This window comes from Aquarana catesbeiana, linkage group LG09, assembly GCF_042186555.1.
Source record: "Aquarana catesbeiana isolate 2022-GZ linkage group LG09, ASM4218655v1, whole genome shotgun sequence".
NCBI classification, from domain to species: Eukaryota; Metazoa; Chordata; class Amphibia; order Anura; family Ranidae; genus Aquarana; species Aquarana catesbeiana.
In genome coordinates, this window is record NC_133332.1 from 45,765,655 (window position 1) to 45,790,978 (window position 25,324).

The 25,324-nt window shown below is 45.4% G+C and overlaps 1 protein-coding gene across 2 annotated transcripts in view; it reads right to left on the reverse strand.

Annotated features, from left to right (window-relative positions):
• PRRT1 (proline rich transmembrane protein 1) overlaps nucleotides 1–8,818 on the reverse strand; it is a 76,996-nt gene extending 68,178 nt beyond the window's left edge. Inside the window, exon 1 of one of the 2 annotated variants that reach the window (XM_073598415.1) lies at nucleotides 8,680–8,818. In XM_073598415.1, coding sequence (XP_073454516.1) covers nucleotides 8,680–8,746 — 67 coding nt within the window. In that variant the 5' untranslated portion in view covers nucleotides 8,747–8,818. Of the gene's footprint in view, nucleotides 1–8,389; nucleotides 8,415–8,679 lie in introns of those variants that run through there. The other variant, XM_073598416.1, reaches the window with a different exon arrangement.
• Nucleotides 8,819–25,324: the final 16,506 nt, after the last annotated feature.

The window sequence follows — 25,324 nt, forward strand, 5'->3', positions numbered from 1 at the left end:
CATATTACTGGAAACCTTGAGTGCACCTGGTTGGGCAGCCTTCCCACCGGGTTTGTTGTGAAATGTTGCTTTACTATTTCAATACAAGTTTTCCTTTGAACCTGACTGTGTGAATTATTGCCACTACACCTCACCTACACGCTTGCCCCACCAGGTACAATGCAGGGGTATTAGTCCTTCATTGTACGTGATGATGCTGAGGGACCGCTCACAGACTGGAGCTTCGGGGAGAAGAGGACAGCACTGCAGCTGGTTGGAGTGGAGATAGAGTAAGTTATCCTGTTCCTCTACCCTTTACGCTTTGTTCACGCCATACACGATATTACCAATAGTATTGGGACGCCTGCCTTTATACGCACATGAACTTTAATGGAATCCCAGTCTTAGTCTTCAATATTGAGTTGGCCCAACCTCTGCAGCTATAACAGCTTCAACTCTTCTGGGAAGGCTGTCCACAAGGTTTAGGAGTGTGTCTATGGGAATGTTTGACCATTCTTCCAGAAGCGCATTTGTGAGGTCAGGCACTGATGTGGATGAGAAGGCCTGGCTTGCAGTCTCCACTCTAATTCAGCCCAAAGGTGTTCTATCGGGTTGATGTCAGGACTACAGGCCAGTCAGGTTCTCCACCCCAAACACGCTCATCCATGTCTTTATGGACCTTGCTTTGTGTACTGGTCCAAATCATTTGGTGGAGGGGGATTATGATGTGGGGTTGTTTTTCAGGGGTTGGGCTTGGCCCCTTAGTTCCAGTGAAGGGAACTCTTAAGGCGTCAGCACATCACATTTTGGACAATTTCATGCTCCCAACTTTGTGGGAACAGTTTGGGGATGGCCCCTTCCTGTTCCAACATGACTGCGCACCAGTGCACAAAGCAAGGTCCATAAAGATATGAGTGAGTTTGGGGTGGAGGAACTTGACTGGCCTGCACAGATTCCTGACCTCAACCTGATAGATCACCTTTGGGATGAATTAGAGTGGGGACTGCGAGCCAGTCCTTCTCGTCCAACATCAGTGCCTGACCTCACAAGTGCTCTTCTGGAAGAATGGTCAAACATTCCCATAGACACACTCCTAAACCTTGTGGACAGCCTTCCCAGAAGAGTTGAAGCTGTTATAGCTGCAAAGGTTGGGCCAACTCAATATTGAACCCTACGGACTAAGACTGGGATGCCATTAACTTGTTCAGATCCGCGCTATAGCCAAATGACAGCTTCAGCGCGGATCTACTTTGCCAGGAGTACGTCTATTGACGTCCTCCCCTTTCAAAGCTGGCCACGCTCCCTGAAGGGGGTGCACGGCGCGCGCTGTGATCACCAAAGTCAATGAGGCTCGGGTGATCACAGATGACAGCTGATCACGTGATGGGTGGGCCAACTCGATATTGAACCCTACGGACTAAGACTGGGATGTCATTACAGTTCTTGTAAAAGCTGGTGTCCCAATACTTTTGGTAATATAGTGTACGTGCATATAAACTGATGGAAAAAATCTGCAGATTTTACTTGCAGAGACACAAGTTGACATCAGTTTTCATGCGTGTCTTTTATGTTCCCTGTTCACACCACAGTGTTGATGTCACGCCAGTTTTTTTTTCCATGCAGAAAACTGCATACACGCTGCAGATTCCTGCGCAGAAATAATCTGCACGTTGTGGTGTGAACAAGGGCATTAGACATAACAAGCATTTACCTTTGCAGTTTGTGTGTGCGTGGGGGGGGGGCACTGTAAGGGTAGATTTGTCTCCATTCCTGGAGTTGGGCTTTATATAATGTTAAATATATTATATATTAAAAATAAAAAGCTCTTCAGTCTTTCTCAAGGTGGGTGACAACGCTGTAGGGCCTTGAGTAAATTCACTGCGAAGTAGTCACCCTCAGCAGCCGCACAGTATTGCATCACCATACCTCCCAACTTTTTGAGATGGGAATGAGGGACATCTATCAGCAAAAGTATGCAGGCATAGGACACGCCCCTTGCCACGCCCCCTTAAAGGAGAATTGTACAAAAAACAAGATTGGTTAAACTCACAAGTGCTTTTTTAACCACTACTATTCCTTTATATTGGCTTTTGGAATTTACAAATACAGCAATTTAGAAATCAGATGAAAGGTTTAGTGCTGGAAAATACTTTTCGATAGATAAAAAGTGCATTATACATCTATATTGATCAGACCAAAATGAGGAGGAATGACAGAGGGACATTGCTCCAAATCAGGGACAGTTGGGAGCTATGCATCACCACACATGCTGAGGAGATGTTATGAGCATTGTCACTGTTGATAATCCTCCCTGCCAATCAACAGCCAATATGTGATTGCGGAGGGTACCCTACTCCCGCAGGAAGTGACGTTGGACTCCATCTTGGATCTCAGCTCTGGAAAAACAAAGTGACCTGTAATGTTACAGGAGAAAAGAAGAGGTCTCTGTTGCTTAGGAGAGGGGGGAGGGGAGGGCAGGGACCTACATGAAAATATCCTTCAAGGCAGATGCTGACTTTAAAAGGAAGCCATGATATATTTTAGGCAAGTCCACAATTTTCCAAAAGTCATTTTAGACGCTTATGTCACAAATTTTACATTTTGCTGTTTCATATTCTGATTGCATTCCATATATAGCTATGGAGAATCTCCAGCAAGTGGCTATATATACCGCATGGAGTTTTGCATCTTCATAGCTCACAACTGTCCCTGATTTCGAGCAATGTCCCTTTGTCCCTCATTGCTCCTCATGTGTCCCTCATTTTGGGTCTGATCTATATAGATGTATATGAGATGCACTTTTTATCTATCAAAGTTTTTTCCAGCAATAACCCTTTCATCTGATCTCTAAATTGCTGCATTTGTAAATTTCAAAAGCCAATATAAAGGAATAGTAGTGGTAAAAAAAAAGCCCTTGTGGATTTAACCAATCTTGTTTTTTTTTTTTGTACAATTCTCCTTTAAGGGGGCGTGGCCAGGGGTGTGTTCTATGCCTGCATACTTTTGCTGATAGGTGTCCCTCATTCCCATCTCAAAAAGTTGGGAGGTATGTATGATCTTTGCTGAAGAGTTGCTGAGCTTAAATCAGTTGGCAGCATAGAAAATAGTCTAACAACTTAACGACCGTGCTATAGCCGAATGACGGATACAGCACGGCTAGATAACTCTGGGAGGGCATACATTTATGTCCTCCCAGAATCCATCCATACTCAGCCAGCCATCCATACTCAGCAATACTCATCCATGCTTATCCATCCATCCATACTCAGCAATACTCATCCATCCATCTATCCCATCCACCCCCATTCCATACTCAGCAATACTCATCCATGCTTATCTATCCATCCATACTCAGCAATACTCATCCATGCTCATCCATCCATCCTCAGCAATACTCATCCATGCTCATCCATCCATCCATCCATACTCAGCAATACTCATCCATGCTCATCCATCCATCCATCCATACTCAGCAATACTCATCCATCTATCTATCCCATCCACCCCCATTCCTTACTCAGCAATACCCAGCCATCTCATCCGTACCCAGCCATCCCATCCGCATTCAGCCGTACCCAGCCGTACTCAGCCGTACGCATTCATGCTCCGTCATCCCATTCATACTCAGCCATCCCCATCCACGGCTCATCCATCCCCATTCATGCTCATCCATGCCACATCAGTTCACATCCATGCCACTACAGTGCCTCACAAAAGTGTAATAGATAGTCAAATTAGATTTGACATTTATGCCCCTAGAACACCTGATGGTGCTCCCTTGCATGTTGGGCCTCTATGTGGCCATGCTGTGTAAAAGTCTCACACATGTGGTATCTCTGTACTCAGGAGGAGTAGAAGAATCTATTTTGGGGTGTAATTTTTGGTATGTACATGTTATGTGTTAGAAATATTGTATAAATGGACAACTTTGTGTAAAAAAAAAATGCGTTTTCATTTTCTTTACACATTTTCCAGAAACTTGTAAAAAAAAAATGACATGTTCAAAAGACTCGATATGCCTCATAGATTATACGTTGGTTTGTTTTCTTTCCAAAATGGGGTCATTTTTGGGGCTTTTCCATTGTTCTGGTGCTCCAGGGCCTTCAAAAGTGTAAGAGGTAGTCAAGAATATGTGTAATTTATGCTCCAAGAACGCCTGATGGTGCTCCCTGCATGTTGGGCCTCTGTATGTGGCCACGGTGTGTAAAAGTCTCACACATGTGGTATTGCCATACTCAGGCAGAATAGCAGAATGTGTTTTGGGGTGTAATTTGTGATATGCATATGCTGTGTGTGAGAAATAACCTTCTAATATAACAATTTTGTGAAAAAAAAAAAGAAAAAAAAATCTTGATTTTGCAAAAAATTGTGGGAAAAAATTACAACTTCAAAAAACTCACAATGCTTCTTACTAAATACCTTGGAATGTCGACTTTCCAAAAAGGGGTCATTTGGGGGGTATTTGTACTTTCCTGGCTTGTTCGGGTCTCAAGAAATGAGATAGGCCATTAGTACTTCAGGTGTGACCAGTTTTCAGAGATTGGCACCATAGCTTGTGGACTCTATAACTTTCACAAAGGACAAATAATATACACCGATTTGGGTTATTTTTACCAAAGATATGTAGCAGTATAAATTTTGGCCAAAATTTATGAAGAAAAATTACTAATTAGCAAAATATTTTAAAATTGACGCTCTTTTTTTGTGTATAGCGCAAAAAAATAAAAACCGCAGAGGTGATAAAATACCACAAAAAAAACCTCTATTTGTGGGGAAAAAAGGACGCAAATTTAGTTTGGGTATAGCAATGCATGACCGCGCAATTACCAGTTAAAACGACGCAGTGCCGAATTGTAAAAAGTGCTCTGGTCAGGAAGGGGGTAAAACCTTCCGGGGCTGAAGTGGTTAAACACCACGGCCTACCTGAGTATTATCACTGACCATGTCCATCCCTTTATGACTACAGTGTCCCCATCTTCTGATGGCTCCTTCCAGCAGGATAATGGACCATGTCACAAAGATCAAATCATCTCACCACTGGACAATGAGGTCTCTGTACTCCAACGGTCTCCACACTCACCAGATATCATCCAATGGAGCACCTTTGGGATGTGGTGGAACGGGAGATTTGCATCATGGATGTGGAGCCGAAAAATCTGCAGCAACTGTGCGATGATATCATGTCAATATGGACCAAAATCTCTGAGGAACGTTTCCAACACCTTGTTGAACCTATGCCATGAAGAATTAGGGCAGTTCTGAAGGCAAAAGGGGGTCCAACCCGGTACTAGCAAATTATACCTAATAAAGTGGCCGGTGAGTGTAAATATTTATTTGTAACTGCTTGTTTTGTCTAGAGGTGAACACAGAGCCTATATTCACCCGATTCTTTGATCCTCCAGAAAACGGTGCACCCCCATGTCCAGCGGTGGACTGTCCTTCACATCTTCATGTCCAGATCCGGTCTATGGACGTGATGATGTCAGGACAATTCCACTGCACAAGACCCCTAGACTGCAGGGGGGGGGGGGGGGGGGGCAGGAGCAGCAAGGACCGGTCTTGCACTTGGAGGATCGGAGGATTAGGCGAGTAGATCTCGGCTTTCTGAAGCCCTACACAAAAACGAGCAGTTAACCCTTGCAGGTGCAGGCACAGCCCCATTGCATGGGGGGAAAAAAAAATATGCCCTGAGTAGAGCTTTAAGTCTGCATTGACACTTACACTATATTACCAAAAGTATTGGAACACCTGCCTTTACACGCACATGGACTTTAATGGGATCCCAGCCTTACTCCGTAGAGATCAATATTACGTTGGCCCACCCTTTGCAGCTATAACAGCTTCAACTCCTCTAGGAAGGCTGTCCACAAGGTTTAGGAGTGTGTCTATAGAAATGTCTGACCATTCTACCAGAAGTGCATTAGTGAGGTCAGGCACTGATGTGGACGAGAAGGCCTGGCTTGCAGTCTCCACTCTAATTCATCCCAAATGTGTTCTATTGGGTTGAGGTCAGGACTCTGTGCAGGCCAGTCAAGTTCCTCCACCCCAAACTCGTTCATCCATGTCTTTATGGACCTTGCTTTGTGTACTGGTGCGCAGTCATGTCTAAACAAGAAGGGGCCACCACCAAACTGTTCCCACAAAGTTGGGAGCATGAAATTGTCCAAAATGTCTTGGTATGCCGACGCCTTAAAAGTTCCCTTCACTGGAACTAAGGGGCCAAACCCAACCCCTGAAAAACAACCCCACACCATAATCCCCCCTCCACCAAATGATTTGGACCAGTGCACAAAGCAAGGTCCATAAAGACATGGATGAGCGAGTTTGGGGTGGAGGAACTTGACTGGCCTGCACAGAGTCCTGACCTCAACCCAATAGAACACCTTTGGGTTGAATTAGAGTGGAGACTGCGAGCCAGGCCTTCTCGTCCAACATCAGTGCCTGACCTCACAAATACACTTCTGGAAGAATGGTCAAACATTCCCATAGACACACTCCTAAACCTTGTGGACAGCCTTCCCAGAAGAGTTGAAGCTGATATAGCTGGAAAGGGTGGGCCAACTCAGTATTGAACCATGCAGACTAAGACTGGGATGCCATTAACTTGTTCAGATCCGCGCTATAGCCGAATGACAGCTACAGCATCTATCTACTTTGCTGGGAGGACGTCTATTGACGTCCTCCCCTTTCAAAGCTGGGCACGCCCCCCGAAGGGGGCGCGCGGCGCGCACTGTGATCACCCAAGTCAATGAGACTCGGGTGATCACAGATCCCGTCCCCTTACCACGTGATCAGCTGTCAGCCAATGACAGCTGATCACGTGATGTAAACAGAAGATCGGTAATCTTTTTTTTTTTTCTTCTCTCATGTGAGTAGAAAAAAAGCAGATCGCCGGCTTCTGTTTGAAGGGACATCAGTCCCGAAGAGGAAGAGGCGAAGCTGCCTCATATGTGCCCACAAGTACCGCCTGCCAGTGCCACAAATCAGTGCCCACAGTAGTAAGTGCCAGCAATCAGTGCCACCTATCAGTGCCCACAAGTGCCACCTAGCAGTGCTGCCTATCAGTGTCACCTACCAGTGCCTATCAGTGACCATCACTGCCACCCATCAGTGCCAGCTATCAGTGCCACCTATTAATGCCCTTCAGTGCCATCTATCAAAGCCCTTCCGTGCCACCCAGCAGTGAACACCAGTGCCACTTCATCAGTGCCCACCAGTGCCACCTATTAGTGCCGCCTTATTGGTGCCTATCGGTGCAGCCTCATCAGCGTACATCAATGAAGGAGAAAAATTACCTGTTTTCAAAATGTATTAACAAAATATAAAACGGTTTGTATTTTTTAAATTTTTTTGATCGGTCTTTTTTAATTTTTTTAACAAAAAATAAAACACCAAGAGGTGATCAAATACCAGCAACAGAAAGCTCTATTTGTGGGGGTTAGTGGTTAAAGTTCATGTGCAGGTAAAGGCAAACGTCCCAATACTTTTGTTAATATAGTGTATGTAGCATGACATCATATGCGTTTTTGGTTGCATCAGTCCTTTGGGCCGCCCTATGCACCAAAAGAAGCTCCTGACCCCCTTCTTGAATTTCGAGCCTCACGCATATTTCAAATGCGTGTTTTTGCATGCGCAAAAAACGCATGCAAACAATGCTCCCTCATTGTGGGTTTGGGGTGTCATTAACAACAAATGGCACCACAAGGTGCGCCACGTCTACACTGGCACGCTGCAGAGACGCCCAGGGGCAGACTGACCATTGAGCCACTCGGGCACTGCCCGAGGGCCCTGGGCCACTAGGGGGCCCCATCAGGGTTGCCAGCCTCAGTAAAACCAGGGATAGTATGTGTAAATCTGTGTTTTTTTTTACATCTGTCTGTGTATACTGTGTAATTGTATACTGTGTGTGTATACCTAGTGGCCCCATAATCTCTGATTGCCTGGGGGCCCCATAATCTCCTATTGCCCGGGGGGCCCCATGAGTTATCAGTCCGCCCCTGGAGACGCCCCGCTATTTGTGAGTCTTCCTGTAGCACTGCAAACGGGAATGAGGTCCTAACAAAACGATCGGTTTATATTTGTATAGCTAATGAAAAATGAAAAAAGTTCTCTTTAAAAATCCCATAAAGAAAAAAAACAATTTGAGGGATGATTATGTGAGAAATCTGGGAGACGATCGCATGTAATTAGTTGGGATTCATTAAGGAAGCCACAAGGCAGCCCTGGAAATGATTCTTTGGTTGTCAGCAATTGTGCTTTATGAGCTCTGCCTCCGTCACGTTTTGCTTCTATCGCTCCCCCCTCCCCCCCCCCGGGGAGAATTCTATATTCTATCGCCGCTTCCTAAGAACATTCCGCCTTTATAATCCTTCCTCCCGCTTAGCACAGGTAACAAAGCTTTAATACAAACCTTTAATCATACTGTCAGCGCCAGCGGCAGCTGCGTCACTGCCCTCTCCTGCCCGGGCTGCGCTATTCCCTGTACATGCTGCCGGCGACTTTCATCTCTGCCTGTTCCCGTAGAAGGTACACAATCTCCTGTCCCTGCCACACAACCAGGACCCGTGCAAAATCACCCAGAAAAACACCAAGATTTTCAGCATTCCTTGCAAAACCTAACATCAGACATTTTATTTTTTTCATTTTAAGAGCATGCATGCTATGTAATGTGTAAGTGTAACATGCACAGGTATTTATTACCTCTCATAGAGATCCCAGTGCCCCTCAATAGTGTCTTCAGCTGCTTTTCTCTCCAGGATGGCACCATCTTTGCTCGGCATCAGTCAGGGTTAAAGTGTTATTAAACCCAGGACCCTGCATTCACTATATCTGGTCTCCCACAGTACACAGAACATGGAGATGCAATTATTTTAGTAAATATAAACTGCTAAATACCTTTCCTCATCAGCACTTAGAGCAGTTTTGTGACTTCTATCAGTGTCTGATTAAAGCTTGTAGGAGGAGTTTTCCCATACCTCCCAACTTTTTGAAATGGGAATGAGGGACACCTATCGGCAAAAGTATGTAGGCATAGGACACGCCCCCTTGCCACGCCCCTCTTTAGGGAGAATTGTACAAAAAAAACAAGATTGGTTAAACCCACAAGGGCTTTTTTTTACCACCACTATTCCTTTATATTGGCTTTTGGAATTTACAAATACAGCAATTTAGAAATTAGATAAATGGTTTAGCACTGGAAAACACTTTTTGAAAGATAAAAAGTGATTTTATATACAACTATAGAGATCAGACCAAAATGAGGGACAAATGAGGAGGGACCAGAGGGTCTTTGTTCCAAATCAGGGACAGTTGGGATATATGGTAAAGTGAGTGCATGTTTTTAGCACTGGTCACTGTATTAGTGTTACTGGTCCCCAAAAGATGAAAGGTTTAGCACTGGGAAACACTTTTTGATGGATAAAAAGTGCATTTTATATACAACTATATAGATCAGACCAAAATGAGGGACAAATGAGGAGGAAAGAGGGACAGAGGGACATTTCTCCAAATCAGGGACAGTCCCTCAAAATCAGGGACAGTTGGGAGCTATGGTTTTCCTACTGCACTGAAGTGTCCTATTATGCTGCAGGACCCCTGACCCTCTGTCTGGACAGTGCTGATTGGCCCTGTGCTGATCACATGCACTCTCCCAAGAAAGAAAAAAAAAACTCTCTAGCAATACACACCAAACTGAGCATGTGCAGCCTGACTCCAAAGGATCTGTCTTATCTGGACTTGTCCAGGGGGGCAGTGGAAGAAGGGGAGGATCAGATAAGACAGGATCAAACAGCCTTTTTTGCACAATGCAGAGGATTAACCCCTTAAGTTCCACAGTGAGTATAACAAGCATGCTTTCCTGCATATACAGACTGATTTTACAGTTGTAGGTACCAGGACTGAGCTGCTGGGCTTAGAGATGACAAAAACAACTTAAAGTGAAGTTCCACAAAAAATTGGAAATTCTGCTTTAAGGGAAGGTGACCCCCTGACATGGCACATTTGGCATGTCATTTTTTTTGTGGGGGAGCGGGTACCCTCTTTTTTGAGGGTTCCAGCTCCCACTTCCTCCTGGCGCACCCGTGGCGCAGGAAGGGAGATCACCTCTCCCCCCTCCCTCTCAGGCAATCATCTGGGACATGTCACAGGTCCCAGATGATTGCCCGGCCAGTCACAGCGCGCAGCGCGGCTTACGCATGCGCAGTGCGGGCGCCCACAGTGACAATGCTGGCGCAGCAGAGAGGAGGGGGAGACGAGCGGGGCTTCGTTCCCCCACATTGCTGGACAGCTAAGTGTCCGATTATTAAAAGTCAGCAGCTACAGTATCTCTTAGATTGTAAGCTCTAAGGAGCAGGGCCCTCTGATTCCTACTGTATCAAATTGTATTGTATTTGTACTGTCTACCCTCAAGTTGTAAAGCGCTACGTAAACTGTTGGCGCTATATAAATACTGTATAATAATAATATTTGTAGCTGCTGACTTTCATTTTTTTCTTTCTTATTGGAACTCCACTTTACTCCCGGAGCCTTTGCAGTTTCTTGGGTGTGTTCATAAATGTCAGACACAGATTAGCCCCTGCTGCCACTTCTCCTTAACCACTTGAACTTGGGAAGGTTTACCCCCCTTCCCGGCTTTTTTTCTCAAAGAATAGGTGCAGGTACTCCTCCCTTGCACTGCACCCCTTGTCTTCGCCCCCTATCCACTTCCAAACACCATCCTTTGGTTCCACCCCCTACCTGCCTCCCAGTTCTGCCCCTTTTGGAGGATTCAGAACCAAGTATCATTTTGTGCTACTAAGTAATTTGTGTGGAATTTTTAAATTATATCAAGAAAAGCAGTCAAATAGATCCCTGCAGTCATCAACAAATAGACCCCCCTCCAGCAACAAATGACCCGCCCCCCCCACAATTAAATACTCCAGCAACATTGGATCCACCCCAGCAACAATGGACCCACCTGCAACAATGGACCCACCTGCAACAATGGACCCCGCCTGCAACAATGGACCCCGCCTGCAACAATGGACCCCGCCTGCAACAATGGACCCCGCCTGCAACAATGGACCCCGCCTGCAACAATGGACCCCGTCTGCAACAAAATACCTCCCCAGCAACAATAAATAAACCTCATCACCAATAGATCCATACCAGCAACAATAGTTCTCCCAGCAGCCAGCATCAATAGACCATCCAGCAGCCAGCAACAATGGACCCCTCCCTCCAAAGTAGAACACAACCAGCAACAATAGGTCCTGCACCGGCAACAATAGACCTCCCCAGCAACAACTGACCTCCCCCCACTACAGTAGATCTCCCCCCAAAGGCAAAGGCAATAGATCCCCCAGCAGCCAGCAACAACAGACCCTCCAGCACACCCCAGCACCCCTTGCCATTACATATTTTCAGTGCTGGAGGTGCCGGAACTGCATTCCCCCACTGAAAAAAATCCCTGCCCCCTTCACGATCAGCCCATTTTTTACGATATAGCATTGCGTTACTTTAACTGACAATTGCGCAGTCGTGCGATGCTGTAAACAGTACAATGTATGTCCTTTTTTTCCCACAAATAAAGCTTTCTTTTGGTTGTATTTTTTGGGGGGTTTTGTACAAGTGTCAGAACAGCCCAAAATAAAACCAAATATACCCGTCTATTGGATGAGAGGACGCAGGACTCTGCCACACACACTGCCAGATTAAAGGAGATCTCCGCCAAGAGAAGCCTTCACACTGCCACCAACCTTCTGAACATGGTGTCTGTCCCAGGCTTCAACTCTGACCCTGAATAAGCATGCTGCAAGTGAACTTCCGATATGTACACAGACTGAAAACATTGATGCCAGAGCAGCAATTCCAGAGGAAGTGGCCAACAATGGCGGCCTATGTAGCTCTTTTGGTGGTATTTGATCACCTTTGCGTTTTTATTTTTTGCGCTATAAACAAAAAAAGGCTGACAATTTTGAAAATAAAAAAAAAAACAATATTTTTTACTTTCTGCTATAAAACATATCCAATAATTTTTAAAAAAAAAATCTAATTTCTTCATAAATTTAGGCCAATATGTATTCTGCTATATCCACCCAAAAAATCCCAATAACTGTATATTGATTGGTTTGCGCAAAAGCGACCTCAAACTATGGGATATTTTTATTTATTTATTTTACTAGTAATGGCGGCGATCAGTGACTTATAGTGGGACTGCGATATTGCGGCGGACATTCTGACATAACTGACACTTTTTGGGGACCAGTAACACTAATACAGTGATCAGTGCTAAAAACATGCACTCACTTTACCATAGATCCCAACTGTCCCTGATTTGGAACAAAGACCCTCTGTCCTCCTTATTTGTCCCTCATTTTGGTCTGATCTTTATAGTTGTATATAAAATCACTTTTTATCTTTCAAAAAGTGTTTCCCAGTGCTAAACCTTTCCTCCGATTTCTAAATTGCTGCATTTGTAAATTTCAAAAGCCAATAAAAAGGAATAGTAGTGGTAAAAAAACACTCAGGGTTTAACCACTACAGCCCCGAACCATTTGGCTGGCAAAAGACTAGAGCACTTTTTGCGATTCGGCACTGCAACGCTTTAACTGACAATTGCGCGGTCGTGCCTCGTGGCTTCCAAAAAAAATTGACGTCCTTTTTTCCCCACAAATAGAGCTTTCTTTTGGTGGTATTTGGTCACCTCTGCGGTTTTTATTTTTTGTGCTATAAACAAAAAAATAACGACAATTTTGAAGAAAATGCATTATTTTTTACTTTTTGCTATAATAAATATCCCCAAAAAATATATAAAAAAACTTTTTTTTTCCTCAGTTTAGGCCGATATGTATTCTTCTACATATTTTTTTGGTACAAAAAAAACGCAATAATCGTTTATTGATTGGTTTGCGCAAAAGTTATAGCGTCTGCAAAATAGGGGATAGTTTTATGGCATTTTTAGTAAGAATTTTAACTAGTAATGGCAGCGATCAGCGATTTTTATCGTGACTGCGACATTATGGCGGACAGATCGAACACTTTTGGCGCTATTTTGGGACCATTCACATTTGTACAGCAATCAGTGCGATTAAAAATGCATTGATTGCTGCATAAATGTGACTGGCAGTGAAGAGGTTAAGTGTGTCCTGGGGAGTGATTCTAACTGGGGGGGGGCATGGCTATCTATGTGTGACACGACACTGAGCACCGCTCCCGAGTACAGGGAGCTGTGATCAGTGTCCTGTCACTAGACAGAACAGGGAAATGCTTGTTTACATTAGCATTTCCTCCGTTCTTCCTCTCTGTGAGACGATCACGGGTATCCCCGCTGACATCGAGTCCGTGGGACCCACGATCACACTCGCGGAGCTCGCGGCGCGCGCCCCCGCAAACCGCTTCTTAAGGGGCAACGTACAGGTACGTTAGTATGCCTGTACGTGCCCTTCTGCCGACGTATATCGGCGTGAGCCAGTCGGCAAGCGGTTAACTAATTTTTTTTTTGTATGATTCTCCTTTAAGGGGGGCATGACAGGGGGTGTGTCCTGTGCCTACATACTTTTGCTAATAAGTGTCCCTCGTTCCCTTCTCAGAAAATTGGAAAGTATGCTTTACTAATGACACTGGCTGGGAAGGGGTTAACATCAGGGGCGATCAAAGGGTTAACTGTGTGCCCGGCCTGTGCTTTATTACAGTGTGGGAGGTGCTTGTACTGGGGGAAGGCCTAGATCCGGGATCCATGCCTTCCTTCATGTCAGAACGGCAATCTGCCTTGTTTACATAGGCAGACCACCGTTCTGCCCCTCTGCTGGATCATCGGCGGGTGCTAACGGCCATCTGGTCCACAGTACCCGCCGCTGGGCTCCCGCTGTGTGTGATCACAGTGGGAGTGAGACACCGACGGCGCGCATGTGCGCCCTCTACCCAGAAGAGCTGTATCACGTATATATACATGAGCGGGCACACAGGTGCTGGCCTGTAGCAGTAAAACTGCTAGGGGACGGACCTGAAATATTTAAAGTGGTATTAAACCCAAACACAAAAATGTAATATGTTACAGCTTACCAGTCATTAGATGTGAGTGGCTGCATGAGTTATATATGTTTGTGGATCCCCCCCCCTTTGTTTTCACCTGGAGATCTGGCCAGTAACACACATCCTGTTTTGGTGCGACACAACTCTGGAAGAATGAGTACAGGAGGCAGAGAAGACAGCAGCATTGTCAGTCTGGGGGGAGGGGAGTGTTAGCTGTACTAGCAGATTTAAATATACTAACAAATTGAAGCCAAACTCCAGATCACACTTTATAATCAGTTACAGCAAACAGTTTTTTTCCCTTTTAAATACAGGTTTTGCATGAATAAATAAAAGCTGATCATTGTAAGCACCCCTGCCAGTGATAAGTGGTTTGTTTCATCTTGGAAAGCTCGTGCTTCTGAAAATTAACAGACTTGTTGGCTGGATCACCAGATGAAAATAGAAGAAAGAAAGCTTACAAAGGAAACAAATGCAGCCACCACATCTAAAGCCGCGTACGCACGGGCGGACTTTTCGACCAGACTGGTCCGACGGACCGAGTCCGTCAGACAATCCGATCGTGTGTGGGCTTAATCGTACCTTCAGCTGACTTTTCCAGACGAAAATCTGACGGACTTGAGATTTGGAACATGCTTGAAATCTTTACGTCGTAACTCCGCCGGACCCAGAAATCCGCTCGTCTGTGTGCTAGTCCGACAGACAAAAACCGACACTAGGGCAGGTATTGGCTACTGGCTATCAACTTCCTTATTTTAGTCCGGTGTACGTCATCACGTACGAATCTGTCGGACTTTGGTGTGATCGTGTGTAGGCAAGTCCGTTCGTTAGAAAGTCCGTCAGAAGTCCGTCAAAAGTCCGTTGAAAGTCCGTCGGAAAGTCCGCCCGTGTGTACGCTGCATAAGAATTGGTAAGCTACAGTATAATAAAATGTTTACTTCGTGGTTTAACCCCTCGTTCACACCGGTGCGCCTTGTCCTGCAATTTGACAGTTCCAAATCGCATGACAGGTCTCACCCCATTGCCGGAAAAGGAACTGTTCATATCGCTGCCACTCATGTCGCAGCGATTATAAAGAAGGTTCCTGCACTAATTTTTGCCGATTTCATTGCGACTTGCATAGATTTCCGTTAAATGAAGTTGCAAGCTGCAATTAAATCGGTAGTGTCAATCACGCTGATGTGCGGCTTTTTAAATCACGCTGAAGTAGTGCGATTTCAAAGCAGTACCGGTGTGAACAGGGGCTAATACCGCTTTAAATGACTTGTTACAAAATTACAGGGCTGCAGTTTGATCACTGGGGGTTAGGAGACTGACCAAATGCTTTCCTTTGCCTGCAGCAGGATGATGGCTTCATCTGATCCTAGACAAAGTCACTGTACTGGAGCTCAAGGACTGCTTTTTAATGATAAAAAAGAAGGAGCTTGAAAAAAATAAATAAAATAATATTGTTTTTGGATAGTGTGAAATGTCAGGGATGTATTTATGCAGACTTGTTAATAAAGAAAAATGTCTCACTTTCATTTTTATTATTGTGTTCCGTTCCCTAGGGCAGTGTTTTTCAGTCAAGACACCCTCTAAAATTATGGTCAGTCTCGGGACACCCCATTCTAAAATGTAAAAAAACCCCATTCTAATAGGTTTACAATAATACAGCAACATCCACATGTAGGACACCCAACGTTAGAGGTGAGTTAGTTAGTTCTTCCAGATCAAATACACTTTTGGACACTGGTACTGACTAGTATTCCAATGTTTCTCTTCTCCTTCAGTTTTTCCACATCACTCAGCTAATGTCACCCCAGCACTGACAGAGAGGGGAAAGGGAGGGTCACTGGTTGTAAGGACGCCAGCGGCTAGAAGGTTGTAATGGTGTGCAATAAACCTGTGGCTTTTCTGTAATTAAAAGGCGGCCTTCTTCCACCTGCTGGCTTGTATACAACGTTGGGCCAATTTTTAGGCATTTTGCCAAGGCACCCCTTAAGGAGCCTTAAGGCACCCCAGCATGCCTGGGCACCTTGATTGAAAAAGGCTGCCCTAGGGGACAAAGTACATGCAGTCATTTAAATAGGAGTAGGCGTTTGGGACTTTACATGAAGCACAACTTAGTAAAAAAAAATTACATTTATTTTTCATAAACGAATAGTGTGGCATAGCACATTTGTAGTTTGTACATACATAAGTATAGCTTATATATATATATATATATATATAGCTATATATATATATATATATAGATATATCTATAGATATATAGATATCTATATCTATCTATCTATCGATCGATCGATCGATCGATCGATAGATAGATAGATATGTTGTAAAGGACTAGCGTCAAATGTAGAGCTTTAGGACACCGCCACTCGCTGGCTCTTCTTTTTAAGGGCTTTGTTTGCCCATTTTTATTAAAAGCAAGTTCAGCAAACAACAGAGAGTTTCCCTTGCAGGGGTTTTCAGCATTCCTTTGTCCATCAACAAAAATGACATTCAGCCTAGTCGGCTCTCACTTGCAGCACTGGTGCTCTGGCCTTACACTCCAGTCCCGTACAGACCGTTTCACCAACCAACCACCTTGGTGCATATAGCTAGCAGCCTCTTGCTGCACTGGCTCCCCCGTGGAGCCCTCCTGACTCCTGGTACTCAGACTTCCTATCTGCCGGGGTGGAGGCCAGAACCATGGTCAGGTTACTACTAAAAGCCCAGCACACACCTGACTGGGGATTTCATCCCACCCGGATCACTCAGAAATCCCCGAGCTCCAGGTCCCAAAGTGGACTTTGCAAAACACTGAGGAAACTGAAAGGCCAGTTTCCTCTTTATGTTACAATCTCCCTGGAGCCCCTCAACCCGTCCGGTTGAGAATTCCTGGGTCAAAACCTCCTTCTAGATTCTGGCAGGGCAACGCTCTGCCACAATATATATATATATTATATACACACACACACACACACACACACACACATATATATATATATATATATATATTGTAATGTTTGGGGTATTTAGCTCAAGCGATAAATGCGTTTTTAGTGCAGTGAGTCCACATCAGACAGGCATTATAGTTAAGGGCCTGGTAGCCCACGTTTATTAAACCGAAAAACAAAAGCAAAAAGGTCCATTCAGGATTCCCACGCAGGGGTTTAACTTCATTAAGCACTCCAAAAATGAGGAAAACATACCAAGCCACCTGGCTCTCTTGTCAGCAGTTCCTCTGCTTGCTCTCAACAGATTTGCCAATTCTTTACAGCCCCTGGACTCACTGGCTTCCTCAGTCTCCCCGACTCTCAAGGCTGGCCAGCCTTTCCCAGTCCCTGGGCAAAGAATCCCCTTTACATAGGCTGCAGACTCCCACAGGGCAGACCACTCTCCAGACACAGGTCTGTCTTCACACAGCAGTAGCAACAAGCTACACACACTCCACCTTCCTCCACCTTCTGCTCTCACTAGCCCCTCGTTATATGGGCTGTGTGCACCTGGGCACACAACCTGCTGGCTCTCCATAAGACATGGACACAGGGTTAGAGATCCCATCCCTTTTCCCAGTGACAGGGACTATTACATATCCCCCCCCTTTGTTTCGATCCGGAGGGAGGAACACCAGCACCCGTCATGGTTGGGACACCTCTGTGCTGGCTGTCAGCCACGTAGGCCCAACCTTTTTTTTTTTTTTTTTTTTCGGGTGCGCTTCCAGGTACGTCCCACCCTGGATCTTAACAGGGTCCTACATTTCCCTATACTCCCCCCTTGTTTCGCACCGGAGGGAGGAACACATAAACCAGTCACTAAGAATGGGACACCTCTGTGCCAGCCATTCGCTGCGTAGGCCCATTTCTTTTTCCGGGTATGTTTCCACCAGCACTTCACCTTGAACCATGGGCTCCCACTAATCTCTCTATCCCTTCCACCTTCTGGCCACGGGATCCTCCTTTTCCCTCCCACAGACCTACTCTCCTGGGACTGTTGGGGACCCATTTCCATGAAATGTGTCAGGGACTGACCCCTCTCACTACCTGACGCAACACTAACCAACAACATCTGTTTATCAGGTTCACTAACCCCTGTGTGGTTACCCTTGGCAACCAAATCATCTGAGATCAACACCACATACTTCTGTTTAACCTCGATAGCAATGTTCCACAAGGGGTTATTTAATTCAATATTATCATCATCATCATCATCAAGACCTCTTGTCACCTGGTTTGCTAGGACAGGGTCTAGGGAGGGACCATCTACAGGCAAGCAGTTACTCCCTATGGGACATTCCCGCAGTTTCACATCGCTCCCTGTTGTCCAACACTCCAATAGCGACTGTCCTACCAACGCACATTTTGCGCCACATTTTTCCACACCAATCTCTTTAACCATTTCTGTGTCCATTGGTACCTCAACCAATACCTCTGAGTTGTCCGACAGTGCTCTACAGTGCTTCTCATACACTTTTTCATTACAGTTACCAACACTGCCATTTCCTGTCAAAGTGTCTCCGGGTACCTCAAACTGCACCTCCCTGCGAGTGATGGATTGAATTCCCACTACTGCTGCGTCTTTTCCGGGCCCTTCCCTTTCACGAGGTCTAGCGGGTGAGACAGCACACGCACCATGTACCAACCACTGCTTAGCTGCACCTCGGATCGCATCAGCAGGAATGCACCTCATCACACCAGCATACGGAGAGACTTCTACTATGTCTATCATTTCTGATTCCTTTAGCAGTTCCCCTGAACGCCTTCCGCACATAACTGTCGCTGGAAGCACTCTCGCAGAGAACTGCGAGACCACTTTCTGCAAAAGTAACCAACATTGCAGTAACCAATTTTTATCAACATTGCTTAACATCGCCTGTACCACGTGTCTCCACTGATTGGTACTACGCAGTACCAGGTCGCCCATCTGCGGTGGATACATGCAGGTATACAGCGGAAAGATTTTCACCAATTCCAACAACATCTCAGTTATTTCTAGACATGCCACATCTAAACACAGAACTCTAGGGACTTTTCCCTTACTAACGACGTGGAGGGGCTCATTTGCTAAGGCTTGAGAGGCTGAGACACTCAAAGAGACCTCCACCTCAGAGGCCACTGACAAAACTTGCGGCTCCCAATGAGCACCGCTAAATGCATGTGTCACACTCATTGTCTCATTTTCAGCAACACTGAGCCCTTCCAAGTCCCTATCCATTATCCCATCATCCTGGCACTCAACATGACTCATCTCTTTTGCTGTGGACAAAACTTCTGCTATATATGCGCCCTTTTCCGATCCTTCCGCCTGGAGGGGGTTAAGTTCTGCAACAGCCAACGCACCTGTGTCTACTGGCTTTGCAGCCTCTCCATTTGTCACAGCAGCAATAGTGTCCAGCTTACTATTACCTTCAGAAATTTCTTTCCACCACGCTATCACCTTAATGGCGAGACTATCCCAGTCTATCCTGTCTGTGCTCCAGTCATCAGCACTCTGTAGTACTGCTCCCTCTGCCCATGGAGACACAGGTGGACAGAGTGGTTTAGCAGCAGACAATCTGCACCAGTCACTGTCAACCACATCAGATTGTGATAATACATACTCCCTCGTTTGAGCTATTTTCCCATTGTTTTCCACCTGAGCAGTATCAGAGCTGTCCTGGAGCCCCGCCGGCTCCAACACTGGGAGTCCTCCTGAGATTTCCTGGGACAACTCTGCTGCACTACCTGTGGTTACCATGGGAGACACCAAACCATCAACATTGTCAGTAATACACTTTTCAACATCATCATTACTTTTGAATACATCACAATAAGTACATGTATCATCAGCCATAGACATAGCAGTGTTATAAGCTTTAACAGGCTGTTTTTGGTCAGAACACACAGCACCCCGCGTAACGCTCAGCACACCACCCTTCCTCTCCAAAGGCATTCTTTTGCCCACTAGGGCGGCTCCACAGTTGTCCTGGGAAACCATGTGCCTCACCACTGCGGGCTCCTGGGAGGTTTCCCTGGGCATCTCTGTAGCACCTGTCACTAGGGAACCTGGCACACAAACTGTATTGGTCACCCCTAGGTTACCACTTCCAGCACTCTGGTGGATTACACCAGGTACATACAGAGTCCAGTCTTTTTGAGTTCTTAACCTTGCTGCAGGTTGAGCTTCAACCTGTGTCTCCCCACTACTCGGGGTAGCAAACTGCAGCAAGTCCATTTTTACCACTTCTGCTGATCTCCCAGCCGGATATACTCCCACTTCACTGGGATCAGTCCCGCAAACTGCAACAGTCTTACCATAATCTGTAGCAGGTAACTCTGGCTTCATTTGAGTACGTTGTCTATCCTTTATCGCACTTTTACTGACTAACTCTCCCTGGTGGCCATGGGATGAAACTGCAGCAGCCACTTCTGACTCCTTAGCACCCCCTGCAGGCACAACAGGTACTTCCTCACTGTTGCCAGAGGTGACTGAAAATAGGTTTGCACAAAAATCTGGGCTTGCAGACAAAGACTTCTGCCCAGTAACCACATCTCCAGGCATGTTCCATAACCTGGGACAAGAAAAAATTTCATGCCCCAGTTGACCACATTCCAGGCATGGTACATTTTTACACATATCTTTAATGGGATGCCGCTCCACATCTCCACTGTATCTCCTCCTTCCGGTTAACACCCGATCCCTTGTTGCTAAGGGAGATGGCACTCTTCCAGCTGTACTTTGCTGACTCTCCCAAAAGCAGCGACTTTGCGCTCCTTGAAGCATTGTTGCTTTAAACATGCCACGATCCTCTGTCGGCAATACGTTTCTCGCGTAGTCCACAGACTTGACATCACTGCCGTTGCTACGGGCAACCACATACTTGTCAAACTTCTGATAAGCCTTTTGGACACTCCTGGGACTTAAATCAGGCTTTCTAAACATTGTTGCAGACCTCTGTCTGGCCGTGTCGCCTTGTATTGGAGACTGAGACAAAGGGCACTTGGAGATAACATGCCCCCACTCTCTGCACCGAAAACAGCGCTCTTGCTTCAGAGCCTTGACAGGGCTTCCCAAATTGCATCCTCTTGTAAGCTTGGGACTTTGCACCTTAATAGCTGGCCTGCTTGCACCAGCGTTGCCAGGGGCAACAGCATGCACTTCCCCTTTAAGTGTAGCAAAAAACAGTCTGCAATATTCTCCGGCAGGCTCAAACTCTTGCTTCATCTCTGCAGTCACTCCACCACACTTTTGCGCTTTCCAGCAAAAAATGAAGCACTGTTACTTTAAAGCAAGTTGCTTTTCACTTCATGCAAGCTTTCCTCACCTGCACAGTGCACACACAGATTGTGCTGTCTCATGCACACAAACACAGTTCATCAATTTAACTTCTGCGCAATGCAGTTTGCCTGGCTGCCACACACCGCTAGCAGCAATTCCTGAAATGACTCACTACTGGCGCAGAGACCCGGACTTCACCGTCTGTCTGCCCGCATTCGAACACCACTTGTAATGTTTGGGGTATTTAGCTCAAGCGATAAATGCGTTTTTAGTGCAGTGAGTCCACATCAGACAGGCATTATAGTTAAGGGCCTGGTAGCCCACGTTTATTAAACCGAAAAACAAAAGCAAAAAGGTCCATTCAGGATTCCCACGCAGGGGTTTAACTTCATTAAGCACTCCAAAAATGAGGAAAACATACCAAGCCACCTGGCTCTCTTGTCAGCAGTTCCTCTGCTTGCTCTCAACAGATTTGCCAATTCTTTACAGCCCCTGGACTCACTGGCTTCCTCAGTCTCCCCGACTCTCAAGGCTGGCCAGCCTTTCCCAGTCCCTGGGCAAAGAATCCCCTTTACATAGGCTGCAGACTCCCACAGGGCAGACCACTCTCCAGACACAGGTCTGTCTTCACACAGCAGTAGCAACAAGCTACACACACTCCACCTTCCTCCACCTTCTGCTCTCACTAGCCCCTCGTTATATGGGCTGTGTGCACCTGGGCACACAACCTGCTGGCTCTCCATAAGACATGGACACAGGGTTAGAGATCCCATCCCTTTTCCCAGTGACAGGGACTATTACAATATATATATATATATATATATATATATATATATATATATATACACACACACACACCGATGACACATTGCAGTTCATATATATATACACATAAACAACATCATAGCACATTGCAGTATATAATGACATGAAGCCAGTTGTACGTTGTGTAATCAGGTCAATAAAAGCATAGTAAGGTCAAAAGGAAAATTGTTAAATCGTATATTAAAGACATAACTGCAGCCAAAAAATCTTGACGCATTTCGTGGATTCGCTCCACTTCCTCAGGAGCGGATGCATAGCATATCTGCAAGAGACCTATAAATACCAATATGGTCTAGTGTTTACCCAAACATAGGGGAAGGAATGAAATGGGAGAAGAGGACGCGTGATGCTGGGAGGGACCCGTAGCTACACTGGGTGCATAAATGCCCCTTTTGTAGTAAATAGTCCTTTCAGTAGCACATCTTGGGCACACTGTATATCACATCTTGGATTGTGGTTCCATGTGGAAATGTAAGGTAATCACCTAGTCTATATTTTTTCCCCTTTGGGAACATGCATGGTAGATTCCATGCTATACTTTATATACTAGTCCTACCCTCTCTCTACACTTGGGGCATGTTTCATCTCATATGACTCCCTATCCAAACTTACTCTGTTTTTCCTAAGTCACTAATGGTCACTGGTTTTATCCACTCCAGATGGTAGTTTTATTTAGTACTCAAATGGTTATACACTATATATTAATCATATAGAATTTGGAGTTACTACCCTGCATTATCACAGACCACAATATGGAGACTCTCATTCTCCTGGGTATTTATATGTGTATGCCTGGTTCCCTGCAGGTCCCTATTACCACAGCTCCCAGGACAGACATCTCTAGCGGCCCTCAGCTTGCGGTACCCGCAAGATTGTACTCTAGCCCACATGTAAGTATTTTAGGGATGGATATCCTCTTCTCCTTCCGCTTTATTCCTTCCCTATGTTTGGGTAAACACTAGACCATATTGGTATTTATATGTCTCTTGCAGATGTAGCACCCCCCTAGGTAGGTGCTGGAAGAGAGCATAGTTCGGGGTCTTTCTGCCTAATAGGAGGACCATTAGGTAAATTTAGAATGTTCTTTGCTGACCAGGGAGCAGGATCTATTAGTGAGGTCTGCTCATGGTGCTCAGGTGCAGCTCAGCTTGTCTGAATGTTTCACACTGGTCCAATAGGGAGGCATGTTGGGACAGTGGGAGAACCCTAAAAGGGAGGGCACAGGCATTGTTACAGCCATGGCTATTGGCAGAGGACAGTGCCTCGTTGCATGCTAGGTGACTGTATAAATGCCAAGGGCTTATGTCGGGGTCTTTCAGCTGGAGAGCGGGGTCCCAGGGGAAGGGGTCGGCTGCCCATCATCTGTAGAGGTTGTCATGTGGCCTCGGGTGGTTGACTTGAGGGCATAAAAGCCAGAGAGAAGTTGAACCCAGATGTCCTGCAGAGACTGGAAGGGAGACACCAGGAGGGATTTGATTCTGCACACTGTGAGTACAGATCTGTGTCAATGGGCCTGTCCTGTGATGGCCATCCCTTCAACTAGAAGAGTCAGTGGACGGGTGTCAGTCAAGGGGATGCTTGGGAGTGTCCTGAAGATAAAGTAGTTGCATCTAGTCCTCTGCTAGAGAGAGAGCAAGACATAATTTTTCCATACAAGTGGCAGTATGGTAAAAGCAGTGTGTCTACGATCAGTAGCAACACGAGGACATGACCTATCACGTAACGCCGCGTAGGGCGGAGCAACGCGCTGACACCACCTCGTGTTGCTACTGATCGTTCAGCAGGTCGGGTTGGTCTGTGTGCTACCGGCCGGTGCACCAGACAAACAAGGCTTGCTATTCCGCTTTTTTATGTAAGTGCATTACTTTTTATCTTCAATAAACTAGAAGATTTTACACTATGGAGCGTCTATCTCTCTTTGCGCTATGTATATCCATCTGTGACCCCACTATGGCATGAGGAGAATTTTGAATATTAGGAGCCCTGCTGAGGAGTTGTGGAGATCGCCACATTATCCCCACTTCATATAGCAGCTGATTCATTTGATGTGCCCTGCAAGAATTCTGTGTACACAGGCTTCCCGTGATCCTCTGTAGTGGGGGATCGTGGGCTTCTGGTAAGCAGTAATCCCTTACTCACCAGTGGTGGATTACTTTCACAAGTTCCTTTACTTGCAAAGACACTTTTTATGGTTGGACTTTTCAATCACGAGGGACAACGCCTTGTGGCTTTTTTTTGGATATTTTCCTGCGGTTAATTAATATTAACTTTTGTTTATCACTCTGTCATTGGAGTATTGGTGCGACATTCCCACACGAGGAGGTGGGATGCCCAATACTCAATTACTATCAATGTGTACACCTTTGTTCACTTTAATTACTCACTAGGTTTTTGATCGTTTATTTGATTGGTCAGTGCATGATCATATTTTTCGCTTTTATATTTAGCGCGATTCTATGTTTTCCAATTGCTGTAAACTGTATTTATGTTATTCAGGAGAATTGCTGCTATCTTTCACGTATTTATTTATTCATTGATCAATTGGTATGGGTTATAGGTTTGTTATGTACTGTAGCGCAGTTTGATTTCTCTTTTTCCTTATTGAGTAACGAGCAAGCAGGAGTAAGGAGGGATATGTGAAAATCTCCAGCAACTGTCTGCAGGTAATCAGAGGGAGGTCTAGAAGTCAACACACAGCAAGCCCTAAGGGGACAGTGCTACACAGATATGCTATGCATCCTCTCCTGAGGAAGGGGAGTGAATTCACAAAACATGTTGAGATTTTTTTGGATGCAGTTATGTCTTTAATATACGGTTTAACAGTTTTCCTTTAGACCTTACTATGCTTTTATTGACCTGATCACATGGAGTACAATGTGCGAATATATATAGTGGTGTAGTGGGTAGCACTTTTGCCTAGCAGTAAGAAGGGTCGAATCCCAACCAGGATACTACCTGCCTGGAGTTTGCATGTTCTGCCTGTGCCTGCGTGGGTTTCCTCCAGGTACTCTGGTTTCCTCCCACATTCCAAAGACATGCCAGTAGGTTAATTGGATCCTGTCTAAATTGTCCCTAGTATGTATGAATGTGAGTTAGGGACCTTAGATTGTAAGCTCCTTGAGGGCAGGGACTGATGTGAATGTAAAATGTATATGTAAAGCGCTGCGTAAATTGACGGTGCTATATAAGTACCTGAAATATAAATATATATATATATATATATACACACACACACATATATATATTAATTGATCTGTACTTATGTATGTACAAACTGCAAATGTGC